The 18,108-nt window shown below is 44.7% G+C and overlaps 2 protein-coding genes across 2 annotated transcripts; both read left to right on the top strand.

Moving 5' to 3' along the window:
• Positions 1-200: 200 nt before the first annotated feature.
• On the top strand, positions 201-1,244 carry LOC132871475 (trace amine-associated receptor 13c-like). The gene has a single exon (XM_060905652.1). It carries the CDS (start codon positions 201-203, stop codon positions 1,242-1,244), a length of 1,044 nt encoding a protein of 347 aa, XP_060761635.1.
• A 6,610-nt stretch (positions 1,245-7,854) lies between these two features.
• LOC132875979 (trace amine-associated receptor 4-like) lies at positions 7,855-17,196 on the top strand. Its single transcript, XM_060913163.1, has 2 exons — positions 7,855-8,076; positions 16,141-17,196. The coding sequence occupies exons 1-2, from the start codon at positions 7,855-7,857 to the stop codon at positions 17,194-17,196; spliced, it is 1,278 nt and encodes a 425-aa protein (XP_060769146.1).
• The last annotated feature ends 912 nt before the right edge of the window (positions 17,197-18,108 follow it).

Below are 18,108 nucleotides of genomic sequence, written 5' to 3'. Positions count from 1 at the left end.
ATTCAAACAAATAGAGAGGGGCGTATAGTGAAAGTGGAATTTATTTTCTATTGGACAGTTATTTCCCAGGTGATCTCTATGTTCAGCTAGAAAGTGAATATAAGTTGTGGCATTAGGTATTGTAAGAATCATTTTGACAAGAACGGTTGGGACCTGTAGATCTGTTCTTTTCAGCTGCTTTGATATCATCAGGTTAAAGGATGCCAGAAGCTCTGAATCCATCTCTACTAGAAGAAGCAGGTTTAAAAGAGTACTGTTTTCCTGATTCAAATAACTCTTGTTTGAAGGCTTCTTACCACATAGCTGCTCAAACAATAATATATTTGCTCCTGATGTTCGCGATAATTATTACCATTCTAGGAAATTCTGTGGTCATCATCTCTATAGCTCATTTCAAACAACTTCACACACCTACAAATATTTTGGTGATGTCTCTGGCACTAACAGATCTGATTCTGGGAGTCATTGTCATGCCATTCAGCCTGATCAGGTCTGTGGATGGTTGTTGGTACTTTGGTCAAGAATTCTGTTTTGTACACTCCAATGTTGACATGTACCTCACAACTGTATCAGTCTTTCACTTGATTTGTATTGCTATAGATCGATATGAAGCTGTGTGCTATCCACTTCAGTATCCTACAAGAGTAACTATACCTGTTGCATGGCTTATGGTAGCTATAAGTTGGATTGCAGCTGCAGTGTATTCATTTGGTCTCCTGGTTTCCAAAGCAAATGTGGAACATTTAGATGAATACATTGCATCTACATATTGCCTGGGATATTGCACCATTATGTTCAATGCACTGTGGTCTGTTTTGGATACATGTATCTGTTTCATGTTGCCTTGTTCTGTAATGATTTTTCTGTATGCTAAAATATTTCTCATTTCAAAAAAACATGCAAGAAAATTGGATGGAGTGAAGCAGGGCAAAAATGATCTAACCAAGTTCTCACAAAAGCTGAAACAGGAGAACAAAGCAGCAAAGACTCTTGGTATTGTTGTAGGTGCATTTAATTTATGCTGGATGCCGTTTTACATCAACTCTCTCGTTGATCCTTATATTAACTATGCTACCCATCTGATCTTTTATGATGTTTTTGGCTGGTTAGGTTACATTAATTCAGCTTTAAATCCCATTATATATGGCCTTTTCTATCCATGGTTCAGAAAAACATTGTATCTAATGGTAACACTGAAAATATTTGCCACAAATTCTTCTGACATAAAATTGTATGCAGCTTGAAAACTAAAAAATATATATATTTGAATTATGGGTGGCACAGATGGCATTCAAAACTCCATTATGCATAATGCACATTTTAATTCACAAATTATCCATGTTGATGAGTTATTAAGATATTAAAGTCTTAAAAACAATAGTATTTTTCAGCAAACCATAAAGAGAATATGATATACCAGTGCATTTTGCATACAGAATATAAATACACTGTCAATCGACTTTTGGAACACCTGTTTCTTACAGGTTTATTACATTTTGATAAATTAATGGGGCAGCCATGGCCTAAAGGTTAGAGAAGTAGCCTTGGGCCAGAAGGGTCACCATTTCAATTCCCTGGATGAGCAGGAAAAAAAAAATCCATGGTTGACATGCCCTTGAGCAAGGCACCTCACCCCCAACTGCTCCTCAGGTGCTGGGTATATACGGTATGTGTTCTCATTGTATGTTGCTCTGGATAAGAGCATCTGTTAAATGCATGGATTGTAATGTAATTTTACTCACTATTAACTATTGGTATGGGCCAACCAGAATAATACAGGATCATAATTAAATCAGGAAAGTTGAAACTGTGTGAATGTCATTAGCTGCTTCTCTCAGATCCTAATGTGACTCTAAACAAGTGGTCTCTTAAAGGCAGGTGCTCTTGGAGGTTAACGGCATTCAGCCTATAAATAAAAGACTCATTGACAGTGTTAGTATTAACTGTAAAACATACATATGCGCTTTGCCTAAATTGCCTATTTAGAGAGATTTTTCTGATTATAGTACATCTAGTGTAGTCGATTTCAATAAAATAAAGGAATTTCAACTATTTGTTGATTTACATTTACCGACTCTTTGGTTCAAGGATTGAATTTGAAATATATATTTGAATGGATATATAGGGTATGCAAACAGTTTTGTACAACAAGCAGCAACAATCTGTATATTACAATATATTTATAGTTTACAGGGAGTGCAGAATTATTAGGCAAATGAGTATGTTGAACACATTACCCTCTCTATGCATGTTGGCCTACTCCAAGCTGCATAGGCTTGAAAGCCTCCTACCAATTAAGCATACCAGGTGATGTGCATCTCTGTAATGAAAAGGGGTGTGGTCTAATGACATCAACACCCTTTATCAGGTGTGCAAAATTATTAGGCAACTTCCTTTCCTTTGGCAAAATGGGTCAGAAGAGGGATTTGACGGACTCAGAAAAGTCAAAAATAGTGACATATATTGCAAAGGGATGGAGCACTCTTAAAATTGCCCAGCTTTTGAAGCGTGACCATCGAACAATCAAGCACTTCATTCAAAATAGTCAACAGGGTCGCAAGAAGCGCGTTGAAAAAAAAAGGCGCAAACTAACTGCCCGTGAACTGAGGAAAGTCAAGCGTGAAGCTGCCAAGATGCCACTCGCCACCAGTTTTGCCATATTTCAGAGCTGCAACATCACTGGAGTGTCAAAAAGCACAAGGTGTGCAATACTCAGGGACACGGCCAAGGTAACAAAGGCTGAAAAACGACCACCACTGAACAAGACACACAAGATGAAACGTCAAGACTGGGCCAAGAAGTATCACAAGACTGATTTTTCTAAGGTCTTATGGACAGATGAAATGAGAGTGAGTCTTGATGGGCCAGATGGATGGGCTCGTGGCTGGATCAGCAAAGGGCAGAGAGCTCCAGTCCGACTCAGACGCCAGCAAGGTGGAGGTTGGGTACTGGTATGGGCTGGTATCATCAAAGATGAGCTTGTGGGACCTTTTCGGGTTGAGGATGGCGTCAAGCTCAACTCCCAGTCCTATTGTCAGTTTTTGGAAGACACCTTCTTCAAGCAGTGGTACAGGAAGAAGTCAGCATCCTTCAAGAAAAACATGATTTTCATGCAGGACAATGCTCCATCACACGCATCCAAGTACTCCACAGCATGGCTGGCCAGAAAGGGTCTAAAGGAAGAAAGATTAATGACGTGGCCTCCTTGTTCACCTGATCTGAACCCCATAGAAAACCTGTGGTCCCTCATCAAATGTGAGATCTACAAGGAGGGGAAACAGTACAGATCTCTGAACAGTGTCTGGGAGGCTGTGGTTGCTGCTGCACGCAATGTTGACCGCAAACAGATCAAAACACTGACCGAATCCATGGATGGCAGGCTTTTGAGTGTCCTTGTAAAGAAAGGCGGCTATATTAGTCACTGATTTTTTTTTGTTTGTTTGTTTTTGAATGCCAGCAATGTATATTAGTGAATGTTGAGTTGTTATATTGGTTTCCCTGGTGAAAATAAATGAGTGAAATGGGTATATGTTTGTTTTTTGTTAAGTTGCCTAATAATTATGCACAGTTATAGTCACCTGCACACACAGATATCCTCCTAAGATAGCTAAAACTAAGAAAGCCCTACTCCAACTTCCAAAAATACTCAGCTTTGATATTTATGAGTCTTTTGGGTTCATCAAGAACATAGTTGTTTTTCAATAATAAAACTAATCCTCAAAAATACAACTTGCCTAATAATTCTGCACTCCCTGTATTGTCAATATAATATATCTCATCTCATCTCATTATCTCTAGCCGCTTTATCCTTCTACAGGGTCGCAGGCAAGCTGGAGCCTATCCCAGCTGACTACGGGCGAAAGGCGGGGTACACCCTGGACAAGTCGCCAGGTCATCACAGGGCTGACACATAGACACAGACAACCATTCACACTCACATTCACACCTACGGTCAATTTAGAGTCACCAGTTAACCTAACCTGCATGTCTTTGGACTGTGGGGGAAACCGGAGCACCCGGAGGAAACCCACGCGGACACGGGGAGAACATGCAAACTCCACACAGAAAGGCCCTCGCCGGCCCCGGGGCTCGAACCCAGGACCTTCTTGCTGTGAGGCGACAGCGCTAACCACTACACCACCGTGCCGCCCCAATATAATATATACTAAATAGTAATGTCCTGTTATATATATATATTTGTTTGTTTGTTTGTTTGTTTTATTATAAGGTATATTCAAGGCCTTCCACCTAAAAAAAATTTTTAAAAGCAACTGAAGATGCTTTTTTCAAATTTTACTGGCATCGGAAATCTTTCTGACTTAGCCAGACACTATTAAGAGGAGGAATAATACAGTAATTTCTGTTTTACTTGCATTTATAGTTCAATTTGGGTGAGTAACATGCAATCTATTCAACTAAAGGTAATTGAAATCAAACATATATATGAAAAAAAATTCATGACTCAAAATTCAGTCATGCTCAAAGCAAAACCACAGAATGACCAAATGACAACCATTATGATAATGTATTGATGATGATAGTATTAGTCATCTTGCATAATATTGCAACTTTGTATTAGCCATCAATTTCAATTAACAACGTTACTGGTTGAAACTCTGCAGTTAATATTGCATGGTAATGTAAAATAAAAGATAACATATTTTTAAAAATTATGGGCCGATATTTACAAGAAGCAAGCATGACTAATCATTCAATATAATAAATCAACAAACAAACAAAATTCAGAAATAATATTTAGTTATGAGTGAGCTTATGCAATCACGCGTCATCCGTCCGTCGTCCGTTTGTCATTGTCCATCCACAATTTACAAAAATTGCTATTCCTCCTACAGGAATGATTGGATTTCAATCAAACACACATACAATTTTCCCCAGGTGGGCGTGCAGAAAAGTTGTCAAGATGGTGATGCCATCTGTCATATTTACGATTTTCTGGGCGTCTGAAATTTTTGGGTGACTCGTTACATTAAATGCTATTCTTCATAAACTGCTGGAACATTTTCACTGAAACTTAAGTAGAAGACTCTAAAGACATAAACCAACAAGAATTGCTCACCAGGTGGCACCACCTACCATGGATGAGGCTACAGAGGGGTCATGTGCAATTTCACGAAATTGCACATGACCTTCTACAGGATTGATCAGATTTTGATCAAACTCATCTGGAATGTTCCCCAGTTTGGTATGTATAAAAGTCATCAAGGCGGTGGAACCACCTCGCATATTTAACGTTTTATGGGTGTTTGAAAATTTTGCGTGACTCATCACACCAAACACTACTCTTCATAAACTGCGAGGATGTTTTCACTGAAACTCACCCAGAAGACGCGAAAGACATATTCCAACAACAATTGTTCACCAGGTGGCACCACCTCCCATGGATGCGCACGCACAGGGGTCATACGCAATTTCACAAAAATTGCTCTTCCTCCCACAGGATTCATCAGATTTTAAACTCGCATATAACAGTGGCCAGTATGAGCTGCAGCATCATTGAGGTTACTTGTATTTCTTTTGAATTAACTATTTCCAAAACATATATACACACTGAGAAAAACACAACAAATTCTTCCAGACAAAGTCAAGGTCTTCATTTTGATAATGATCTTAAAATTTTGTGATTGGACACAATGGCAGTTTGGGCAAGCTCACTCGTCTCCTTGCCTGCCATTCTCCTCCAACCACTCTCACACCTCCATTTGTATCCCTGCTCTGCCTAGTTCTGTGGCCTGCCTTCATGCTCCAGTGGCTCAGTGGTAAAAATGCGACACTCTCACCACAGTGATCCCATTTTCAAAAACTTCTAGATAAATTAAATTAAATTAAGTATTTACATATACAAATATAAAAAGAATAAGATATGGGGAAGGGACCAGCAGGAGAGGTATTGCACATTATCTCATCTCATTATCTCTAGCCGCTTTATCCTTCTACAGGGTCACAGGCAAGCTGGGGCCTATCCCAGCTGACTACTGGCGAAAGGCGGGGTACACCCTGGACAAGTCGCCAGGTCATCACAGGGCTGAAACATAGACACAGACAACCATTCACACTCACATTCACACCTACGGTCAATTTAGAGTCACCAGTTAACCTAACCTGCATGTCTTTGGACTGTGGGGGAAACCGGAGCACCCGGAGGAAACCCATGCGGACATGAGGACAACATGCAAACTCCGCACAGAAAGGCCCTCGCCGGCCACGGGGCTCGAACCCGGACCTTCTTGCTGTGAGGCGACAGCGCGAACCACTACACCACCGTGCCGCCCCATTGCACATTATATTGCACATTATATTGCACATTGTCCAGTATTGCTTATTGTTAGGCTAGGCTACTGCTCCTTCCCGTCCTCTGTCCTCCTGTTACCTCCCTCCCCCCAGAGAGGAGTTGTACAGTCTGATGGCATGAGGGACAAAGGAGTTTTTAAGTCTGTTTGTCTTGCACTTGGGAAGGAGCATTCTGTCACTGAACAGGCTCCTCTGGTTGCTGATGACGGTGTGCAGAGGGTGACTGGCATCGTCCATGATGTTCAATAGTTTGTCCATAGGCCTCTTCTCTGACAACGTCACCAGAGAGTCCAGCTTCATACCGACCACAGAGCTGGCCTGCCTGATCAGTTTTTCCAGCCTGGATGTGTCCTTCTTGGATGTGCTGCCCCCCCAGCACACCATGGTGTAAAACAGGACACTGGTGACCACAGACTGATAGAACATCCACAGGAGTTTCCTGCAGATGTTAAAGGACCGCAGCCTCCTAAAGAAGTATAGCCTGCTCTGTCCCTTCCTGTATAAGTGATTGGTGTTGCAAGTCCAGTCTAGCTTGCTGTCCAGCCACAGCCCAAGGTACTGGTAGGAATCCACAACCTCCACCTCGACTCCCTCGATCAGAACTGGTCGTGACCTTGGTCTGGACCCCCCAAAGTCAATGACCAGCTCCTTGGTCTTCAAGGTGTTGAGCTGCAGATGGTTCCTTTTGCACCAAACAGCAAAGTCCCTCACCAGGCTCCTATACTCTTCCTCTCTGTCATCACTGATACATCCAACGATGGCTGTGTCATCGGTGAACTTCTGAATGTAACACAGCTCTGAGTTGCAGCAGAATTCCGCGGTGTACAGGGTGAAGAGAAGAGGGGCCAGCACCATGCCCTGGGGTGCTCCAGTGCTGCTAATCACAGTGTCAGACGTGATGTCTTTCAGTCTGACATACTGCGGCCTGTCGGTGAGGTAGCTGGAGATCCAGGTGACCAGGCAGGGGTCCACTCGCATCCTGTTCAGTTTGTCCTGAAGCAAAAGGGGCTGAATGATGTTGAAGGCACTCGAGAAGTCCAAGAAGAGGATCCTCACTGTGCCATTTCCCTTATCCAGATGCGAGTGGGCTCGGTGTAGCAGGTAGAGGATGGCATCTTCCACACCAACACCTGCCCAGTACGCAAACTGCAGACAGTCCTGGGCATGTTGCACCTGGGGTCTGAGGAGGTTGAGGAAGAGCTACTCCAACGTCTTCATCAGATGTGAAGTGAGTGCCACTGGTTGGAAGTCGTTCAGCTCGCTGGGCTGATTCATTTTGGGAACTGGAATGATGCATGATGTCTTCCAGATGGTGGGCACTCTCCCCAGCTGCAGGCTGAGGTTGAAGATAGTCTATCCCTGTGTCAGTGTCCTGCATTTAGGTTTAGCTGGTCAGCATAACAGAATGATCTGGCCATTATGGACCTAGTGAACAGCTGAATCCCATTCATCAATCCCTTGCCAGTCAAGGGTTGCTACTTGGACAGCATGACCAACTCTGATCCCTATCCACTCATGTCATGCAGATTGGTAACCAGGTGGACCATGTCTCCACAGATCTCACTCAGCCTGCATCTGCAAAGCAGCTTAACCTGCATTGTTAGACTGGCCAATCTGCACCAGGAACCCATCAAACTTCAGCAGCACCCACACCCAGAGAGTTTCATGGACCTGAGCCAGAGCACTACTCAGGGGAAGTGCAGGCGCTTTCTGCTTTCGTGTTCCCAAGTGTTCAAACAACTGCTGTCAACCTACTCCACAGATACTGTAAGTCCAAAATAATTTACATCATGGGGTTGCTAAGAGGGAATGCACTAGCGGTGGATCACTGCTGTGATGTGGCAGAATCAACTAATGATTTGTCGATGAGTTGTCTCTTTTGCCAGCTTTATCACAGCAATGAAAAAGGTTTTTGATCATTCAGTTGGGGGAAAGGGTGTTGCCAAACTCTTTCTCGTTCTCCACCAAGGCCCCTGTAGTGTCACAGGATATTCAGTGGAGTTCAGGACTCTGGCCATTTCCTTGCCACCTGTTCTATTTGGCCAAAGTGAAAACTTGCCTGTATGGGGGTTCAGGTAAACCAATAACCTTCTTTTTGCCCATCCACCTAGAATGCAACTTCAAGATTACTTATGCATAAACCAACAGTCCCTGCTGCTTTTAGCATGAGAATTTCTTAGATGAGAACTTTGCTCTCCAAGCTGGTATTTCCCATGAGCCACTGAACACCATCTTTCACCTTCTCTCCTCATACCCATGTAGTCCCTGGTCCCCCATAGCTACAGCAACACAATCTCCACATTGACTGGTCTACCAGAAAAGTAGTCAGCTGGAACTCATCCTGTCATTTCTCATGCCTGAAATCAGCCCTTCCTCACTGCATCCTCAACCATCTCTGAGTCCCAACACCTGTTCACTGTTTCTGCAGAATATCTTGATTTGTGGGAGGTCTTCTGTAAACATTGTGCCTTTTCTCTACCCCCTCATTGCTCTTATGATTGTGCCACCAATATCCTCCCAGGAGCATGACTACCCATGAATCAGCTGCACAACCTGTCCCATGGGGAGAGAGAGAGACCATGGAGGAGTACATTAATGATGTTCTTGCTTCTGGCATCATATGACCCTCTTCTTCACCTGTCAGCACTGGTTTCTTTATTGTGGTGAAAAAAGATGCCTCCATATGTCTGTGCTTTGATTACCATGAATGAAACATCATGATCAGAAGCAAGTACCATCTGCACATGATTCATTCAGCATTCAAGCCTCTCCACAGGGCCACTGTTTTCACAAACAGTGGACATACTGAATGCCTATCACCTGGTCAGGGAGACATACAAAATGATTTTGTCAGTCATCTCAAACCTAAGACAAAAATCAAGGGCAAAGCAAAATATACTACATTACCTGACTTAATCAGGCCAGAATGAAGATGAAGTCAGCCTTCCCAGAGGATTCAAGTACCATATTCCATCCATCCATTATCTGTTACCCCTTATCCTGTGCAGCTTTGTGGGCAAGTTGGAGCCTATCCCAGCTGACTATGGGTGAGAGGCGGGGTACATCCTGGACAAGTTGCCAGATCATCACAAGGCTGACATATAGAGACAAACAACCATTCACACCTATGGTCAATTTAGCGCCAACAATTAACCTAACCTGCATGTCTTTGGACTGTGGAGGAACCTGGAGGAAACTCACACCGACACGAGGATAACATGCAAACACCGTGCAGAAATGTTAGGACTGGGGACTGTCTTGGCCTCTAGAGGCCGCTCTTATGTTTTTCTTGTCATGTTCGTTTTCTAGAGGCCGCCCCACTTCTGTGTTCTGTGTTTGTTTTGATGACCATGTGCCGTTTGTTTTCATGTGCCTTGTGCCCAGCCTAGTCCTCATTATCGTCACCTGTGTTCAATTTATTTTGTGTATATATACTCCCTCAGATCAGTCCCTAGTCATGGAGTCTTTATGCTATGCTGTCTCGTGCTAGTTCCTCTGTCCCATGTACCTTGCCTGTGCCCTTGTGTTTTTTGATATTTTTTGCTTTCTTTGGACTTTGTACTTTTGGATCTTCTGAGCGTTTTGCATTTTTGCCTTTTCTTTTTTTTTGGACTTTGAATTGTTGGATTTTTTATTTTTTCCCTTTGTCTTCTCAGCATTGGATTATACTTTTTGGGTTTTTTTTGGTTTTTTGCCCTGGATTGTATATAGTGTATATAGTGTAAATAAAATGTTTTTTTTGATACTCTACTTTTGCCTCACGCCTCTGCCCTTGAGTCATTCCCCTGGTGGCCTAGTGGGGGTTTGCTGGATCACTACACCAGCGACCCGGGTTCGATTCCCAGCAAAACCCTAAGAGAAAGATTCCGTCATGACCGACTCAGCAGAGGCTGCTTCAACTGTCTACCCGGCCAACCTTCAGGGAATTATGGCAGGTCCGACACGCTTCGGAGTGACCATGGAAGCTCATGGACGTACGCTTGCAAGCCAACGTGAGGCCCTTGCTCGCCACGAGGTACTGCTTCAGCAGATTGGGAAAACCCTGGCACAGCTGACTCCTCTGCCCACATCTCCTGATCCGGCTCCTGCTCCACCATCTGCTCCCGCTCCAGTGCCTCCTGCCATGCTGCCTCTTTCACCTCGCGAACCCAGCCTTCCTGCACCACAGAGGTATGATGGCAAGCACAGTGAGTGCCGGGAGTTTCTTACCCAGTGCCAACTTACCTTTGAGCTCCAGCCTACCGCCTACACTATGGATCGCCACAAGATTGCCTTTGTGATAACCTTGTTAGCTGGTAAGGCACAAGCTTGGGCAACAGCTATCTGGCAGAGACAGGGATCCGAGTGTTCTGACTTCCAGCTGTTTATGGAGGAGATGCTTCGCATCTTCGATCAGGCAGACACCAGTAAAGATGCAGCCAGAAAGCTTATGTCCATCCGACAAGGAGGAAGCATTGCAGACGACGCCATCTCGTTCCGGATGCTTGCAGCAGTCAGTGGATGGAATGAGACTGCCCTGGTTTCAGCCTTCCACCATGGTCTGTCTGACCCCACCAAGGATGGTCTGGCCTCTATCTGATGCCCAAGTGACCTCGAAACACTGACTTCCCATGCCATTCGCCTTGACAACAGGATGAGAGAACGCCGCCAAGTCCTGAGCCTCACTGCCTCAACATGGAGCCCGTCTACCCCCTCCAGTGACTGTCCAGAGCCCATGCAAGTGGGCCGTACTCGTCTCTCCGCATCTGAGAGGGAGTGCAGAAGGAGGGACAAGTGCTGCATCTACTGTGGCAAGCCTGGCCATTTCCGGGCATCATGTCCCAAGCTCTCAGGAAAAGGACTGCCACGTCCAGCTGAGGGAGGGTTGTGACAGGGCCTACCCTCTCTCCCGAACTCCCTGGCCAAGGAGTCTACATCCCGGTCTCCATCTCCTGGGGTGAGTCCGTGCACTCTTGTCAAGCCTTGTTAGACTCCGGGGCAGCGGGAAACTTTATGGATGTTCACTTCGCCCAAAGTATCAATGTCCCTACTGCTCCTCTTGAAATCCCGCTGTCTGTGTCTGCCCTCGATGGCCAAGCTTTAGGTGACAGAAGAGTCACCCAAGTTACTTCTCCAGTCTTTCTCCAGTCTCAAGCTCACAAAGAAGAAATATCCCTACACCTGATTCATTCACCAGAGTTCCCAGTGATTCTAGGCCTTCCTTGGCTTACCCGCCACAACCCTCATATAGACTGGGTAACAAGCCAGGTTGTGGAATGGGGTCCTGCATGCCATGCCTCTTGTCTGCTCTCTAGCTCTCTTGTGTCTCCTGCCGAGCCTCCTGATTTCACTGAGTTATCTCAAGTTCCCACAGAGTACTGGGACCTCAAAGAAGTCTTTAGCAAAAGCAGGGCCGCCGTTCTTCCTCCCCACCATGCCTACGACTGTGCCATCGACTTGCTCCCTGGGACTACCCCTCCTCGGGGCAGACTGTTCTCCCTCTCTCAGCCAGAATGCAAGGCCATGGAGGAATACCTCAAGGAGGCCCTGGTCTCGGGGTTCATTCGACCCTCCACCTCACCTGCTGGTGCCGGCTTCTTCTTTGTCGGCAAGAAGGATGGGGGGCTCCGACCATGTATTGACTACAGGGGCCTGAACAAGATCACTGTGTGCAACTGCTATCCCCTTCCACTGATGTCCACAGCATTCGACCTGCTTCAAGGCGCCACAGTCTTCACCAAGTTGAACTTACGGAATGCATACCACCTCATCCGTATCCGACAGGGAGACGAGTGGAAGACTGCCTTTAACAGCCCGTCAGGGCACTACGAGTACCAGGTGATGCCCTTCGGACTCACCAACGCACCAGCTGTTTTTCAGGCCCTTATCAATGATGTCTTGAGGGACATGATCAATCTGCATGTTTTCGTGTACCTCGATGACATCTTAATATTCTCTAAGACCTTGCAGGAGCACCGCCACCATGTCCACCAGGTTCTCCAGAGGCTGCTACAGAACAATCTGTTTGCGAAGGCCCAGAAGTGCGAGTTTCATGTTCCCAAGGTCTCCTTCCTGGGATTTATTGTACGGACGGGACAACTCCAAATGGACCCAGCCAAGACCCTGGCCATCCGGGACTGGCCCACTCCCAAGTCCGTCAAGGAGGTGCAGCGGTTCTTAGGATTTGCTAACTTTTACCGCAAGTTCATCAGGAACTTCAGTTCTGTAGCAGCACCCATGTCAGAGCTCACCAAAAGGACTGGTGGATCTTATGTCTGGTCTCCTCAGGCAGAAAAGGCATTTAAAGACCTCAAGCACTGCTTCTACATGGCACCCATCCTGGTCCTCCCGGACAATTCTCAACCATTCATCGTCGAGGTAGACACCTCGGACAGTGGTGTTGGCGCGGTTCTATCCCAATGCTCGGAGGGTAAGCTGCACCCTTGCGCATACTTCTCCCACCGCCTGAGCCCTGCGGAGTCCCGGTATGATGTGGGGGATCGGGAACTGCTTGCAGTGAAACTGGCCCTTGAGGAGTGGAGGCACTGGCTGGAAGGAGCGCAACACCCATTCCTGGTTTGGACGGACCATAAGAATTTGGAGTACCTCCAGCAAGCCAAGAGACTGAACCCACGACAGGCTAGGTGGGCCTTGTTTTTCAGCCGATTCAATTTCACCCTATCATACCGCCCGGGCTCTAAGAACACCAAACTGGACGTGCTCTCCAGGCTGTTCTCGCCCAACAACAGGGAGAGTGAAGTTGGGCCTATTATCCCTGTGTCCCGGATTGTGGCCCCTGTCCACTGGGGTGTTGAGGAGGCTGTCCGACAAGCTCAACGCCAGGACCCTGGTCCTGGGATGGGGCCATGGGGCCTCCTGTACATCCCTCATCAAGCCCGGGCCAAGGTTCTCCAGTGGGGTCACTCTTCCCCTCTCACCGCCCACCCAGGAGCTTGGAGGACCCTGGACTTCTTGAAAAGACGCTTCTGGTGGCCAAACATGGAAAAGGAAGTGAGGTCATTCATCCTGTCCTGTGATATCTGCACCAGAACCAAGAATCCACAACAGCGTCCCCAGGGTCTCCTGCATCCTCTGCCTATTCCCTGGCGTCCCTGGTCCCATGTGGTGGTCGACTTCATCACGGGCCTGCCAGACTCACAAGGTAACACTGTCATTTTGGTAATAGTCAACAGATTCTCGAAGGCCTGCTGATTCATACCACTGTGCAAGCTCCCTTCTGCCCTTGACACAGCTAAATTAATATTTAATCATGTCTTCTGAGTCTTTGGTCTCCCACAGGACATCGTCTCAGACCGGGGGCCCCAGTTCTCCTCCTGAGTGTGGCACGGGTTTTGCAAGCTCATCGGAGCCACTGCCAGCCTCTCCTCTGGGTTCCACCCCCAGTCCAATGGCCAGATGGAGAGGCTCAACCAGGACCTGGAAACCACCCTGCGAGGCCTGGTGATGGATAACCCAACATCGTGGAGCACCTGGCTGCCATGGGCAGAGTACGCCCACAACACCCTGCAGTCATCGGCCACCAAGCTGTCGCCGTTCCAGTGCCAATTCAGGTTCCAGCCACCTCTGTTCCCGGACCAGGAGGAGGATGCTGGGGTGCCCTCGAGCAACCAATATGTGAGACGGTGTCGCAAGACCTGGAGCAAGGTCAGGAGGACCCTCATCCAGACCTCCAGAACCAACCAGACTCAGGCCAACCACCATAGAAGGCCTGCCCATGTTTTCTGCCCTGGGCAGCGGGTTTGGCTGTCCGCCAAGGACCTTCCGCTATGGGTGGAGAACTGCAAGCTTGCTCCTCGCTACATTGGTCCCTTCAAAGTTGTGCGCAGGGTGAACCCTGTCTCCTACTGGCTCCAGTTACCACGAACGCTAAGGATCAACCCCACATTCCATGTTTCCCTGTTGCAGCCCATATTGTCGTCCATGTATGCCCCTGCCCCTAGGAATCCCCCGCATCTTCCAGGGTCAGACTGTGTTCACTGTGCATCGCCTGCTTGACTCCCGCTGGGTCCGTGGTGGGCTCCAATATTTAGTGGACTGGGAGGGCTACAGCCCTGAGGAGCGCTGCTGGGTCCCAGCTTGGGACATATTAGATAAAGAACTTTGTCGGGACTTCCATTCAGCCCATCCAGATCGCCCTGGGAATGTCAGGAGACGCTCCTGGGGGGGGGTCCTGTTAGGACTGGGGACTGTCTTGGCCTCTAGAGGCCGCTGTTATGTTTTTCTTGTCATGTTCGTTTTGGCCTCTAGAGGCCGCCCCTGCTTCTGTGTTCTGTGTTTGTTTTGACTGCCATGTGCCTTTTGTTTTCATGTGCCTTGTGCCCAGCCTAGTCCTCATTATCGTCACCTGTGTTCAATTTATTTTGTGTATATATACTCCCTCGGTTCAGTCCCTAGTCACGGAGTCTTTATGCTATGCTGTCTTGTGCTAGTTCCTCTGTCCCATGTACCGTTCCTGTGCCCTTGTGTTTTGTAATATTTTTTGCTTTCTTTGGACTTTGTACTTTTGGATCTTCTGAGCGTTTTGCATTTTTGCCTTCTTTTTTTTGGACTTTGAATTGTTGGATTTTTTTATTTTTTCCCTTTGTCTTCTCAGCGTTGGATTAAACTTTTTGTTTTTGTTTTTTGCCCTGGATTGTATATAGTGTATATAGTGTAAATAAACTGGTTTTTTTTTGATACTCTACTTTCACCTCACGCCTCTGCCCTTGAGTCATTCCCCTGGTGGCCTAGTGGGGGTTTGCTGGATCACTACACCAGTGACCTGGGTTTGATTCCCAGCAAAACCCTAACAGAAATGCCCCCATCAGCCACTGTGCTCACACCCAAAACCTTATTGCTGTGAGGCAACAGTGCTAGCCATTATGCCACCAAGTACCTTATTATTTTATATTCATATGTATTAATACACTTAACGAGCTAACTAGTTCATCAATTTTTTTTTCTTTTGTTAGCTACCTTTTTAGATGAGTTAAGTTCTGGGCAACCAAAACATGAGCATCAGCAAATAAACCCCAGCTTTCACTTGCCAGATGGGTTCTAGCTCATGTAGCACATGGGACAATTTTCAAATTCCTCATCATCACTTAAAATTCAATACTGGACACTAAACTTCACTCTTGTGCAAAAAGCACAGCAGTTTCTGTATGGTTTAAGAAAGCTTAATTAAGCAACTCATTCTTTCAAATTCCAGGGTTTCGTGTTTGTAAGAATATAAACTACATATTCAACACAGTAAGGCTCCTGTAGACTAATTTCAAAATCATAACAAAAACTGAAGAATTCAGAGCTCACATTTTTATTTATGCATATTTGACACACAATTTTTTCATCCATAATACACTTTTTTTCAAGCTAATACTGTTGCTCATTGAACTGTAAACTTTAAATCATTATTTAGTATCTGTGTGTTGGTGAGATTACTGTATTGAATTTGATTTTGTATCTTCTATATGTTATAATGGTGTGTTGTATAACAATAAGATTGACCAGAAAGAACAGAACAGACAATATTAGGATCAACAACAAAGCTGGTAACAACAATGATGTTCTAGCTAATTACAAACAAACCCTTCACCAAGGACCTTCATACAAATATGATGTCACCATGAAGCATTTCTACTGGTTGCTTTTTAAACACCAAAACATATATGAGTATAGAGCAGTGTCTTGGTTTCATCTGTGTACTTTGCGGGGATGCAAAGGATATCTGTTAGGGTGTTGATGTGATCTGTCTGCTGAAGTAACTTTAATATGTTTTATTTCATATGTTGGCATTTGTGCTTTAATTATCGATTGATATTCAAATAATTGAGCAGAATTTTACTTGTCAAGGATGCTTTTGAATTTGTTTGGTTCGACACATTGTTGATGAATAACACTGATGTGGAGATTTTGCTGCTCTGCTTCCCACACCAGCCTGACTCCTGCCTCCAAACGGCACGCTTCTTTGTCACGAGAGTGGCCATGTACTTTGTAACACTAACTGCTATCCTTATGACTTTTTTGGGGAATCTGTTGGTCATCATCACTATTTCCCATTTTAAACACCTGCATTCACCGACTCACTTCATCATCCTATCCTTGGCCTTTGTGGACTTTATGATGGGATGTCTGGTCATGCCTTTCAGTACGGTACGATGGGTGGAAGGCTGCTGGTTCTTGGGAGATCTGTTGTGTCAAATCCATTCCAGTTTAGACATGACACTAAGTATTGCCTCCATCCTGCACCTCTGTTTGGTTTCTGTTGACAGGTTCATGGCCATTACCGATCCTCTGGGTTATAAGATGAAGGTGACAAATGGAAATGTGGCAGTGTGCATCGCTGTCAGTTGTATTTTTTCTTGCATGTTCAGCTTTGGGATTGTGTTTTCCAAAATTAACGTTGTTGGTCTGGATGAACAAATGTTAAACCCCTGTGGTGGAAGCTGTGTTGTGATTTTTAACAAGGAATGGGGTATTATCGCTCCACTTCTTAACTTTTATATTCCAGGGGCTATAATGACCTGTTTGTACCTTAAAATTTTTTGTGTTGCAAGAAAACAGGCAAGATTAATTTCTGATAGAACTGCTGTGCTCACACCTGGTGAGACAAAAAAACAATTATCGGACCAGAGAGAGAGAAAAGCAGCTAAAACTCTAGGTATTGTTATGGGTGTTTTCCTTTTGTGTTGGCTGCCTTTTTTTCTCACTATTGTTATTGATCAATTTCTCAACTATTCAACCCCTCTTGATGTTTTTGATGCACTGATGTGGTTTGGTTACTTGAATTCCATGTTTAACCCTCTGATCTATGGATTTTTCTATCCACGTTTTCAGAAGGCATTTAAGATTATCATTGTAAGATACCTTTTTCACCTGAAAAGCTCAAGCAACTTAGTGCTTCAGTGATTCTCCTGGGTAGAATTGTTACTGGCATAAAATGCAATTTTGATGTTCATAGCCATAACATGGATCATATTTAAATGTGTGTAGTGTGCTATTTTGTCTATCTTAAAAAAAAAAAAAACTATGAATGTGTCATGGACACAAATACAAATGGGAACCATATGACCTCTATTGGTATTGTGGCACACAGTGATGGAAAGTCAGCAACAGTTAATGCTCTTTTAATGTCATTGTTGTTGTGCTATTCAGATAATAACATCACAATAAACTTTATATCCAGGGAAATAGGAGTTTGGTGAAAATCAAAGAAAAACTGAATTTCAGCATAATCTTTAATTAACTGCTAATCTGAAGGTTTGTAAGAAAAAAAATATTTGAGCAGCTTCCCCAACTCAAGACTTAAATCCTTGCAGTGCTGCTATTATCATGTTATATTACAGGCATTTAACAGACACTGTTATCCAGAGTAACATACAACAAGCAGTTGGGTGTTCGGCACCTTGATCAAGGGTTCTTCAGCCATTCCTGCTGGTCCAGGGAATCGAAATAATGACCTTTCGGTCCAAAACCTGCCTCGCTAACCTTTAGGCCATGGCTTCCCCTATTGCCAGTCTCTTATGTTGTTGAGATATAGTTTAGTGCAGAAACTTAGTCAATGAAAAGGGTTATAAATTCTGGCTGAAATATAAAATAAGTCTAACTCTATAAAATAAAATAACTCGTAGGTTATTTTACATAGAAAAGGTAAAATCAAATCTCCATATTGTTGTTTTTTTGCACAATACATCTGTTTATTTTAGTGGAATGCTCTTTTTTTATTTAGTTTAATTTTATGCTACTGCAGTTAGTTGAGAGTTGAGAGGTATTCAAAATTAAAAAAATGTTTAAAATGTTTGCTTTTTTGTTTAAACAACA

Source organism: Neoarius graeffei, chromosome 2 (genome assembly GCF_027579695.1).
Source record: "Neoarius graeffei isolate fNeoGra1 chromosome 2, fNeoGra1.pri, whole genome shotgun sequence".
Taxonomy (NCBI): Eukaryota; Metazoa; Chordata; class Actinopteri; order Siluriformes; family Ariidae; genus Neoarius; species Neoarius graeffei.
Note: the sequence above shows the minus strand (reverse complement) of the source record. Positions and strands in the feature narration are given on the sequence as shown.

Coding starts and splice junctions, on each gene's coding strand:
- LOC132871475 (XM_060905652.1), top strand. CDS start 201: ATGCCAGAAGCTCTGAATCCATCTCTACTAGAAGAAGCAGGTTTAAAA.
- LOC132875979 (XM_060913163.1), top strand. CDS start 7,855: ATGTCTCCACAGATCTCACTCAGCCTGCATCTGCAAAGCAGCTTAACC. Junction 8,077..16,140: donor CAACCTACTCCACAGATACT/GTAAGTCCAAAA, acceptor TTACTTGTCAAG/GATGCTTTTGAATTTGTTTG.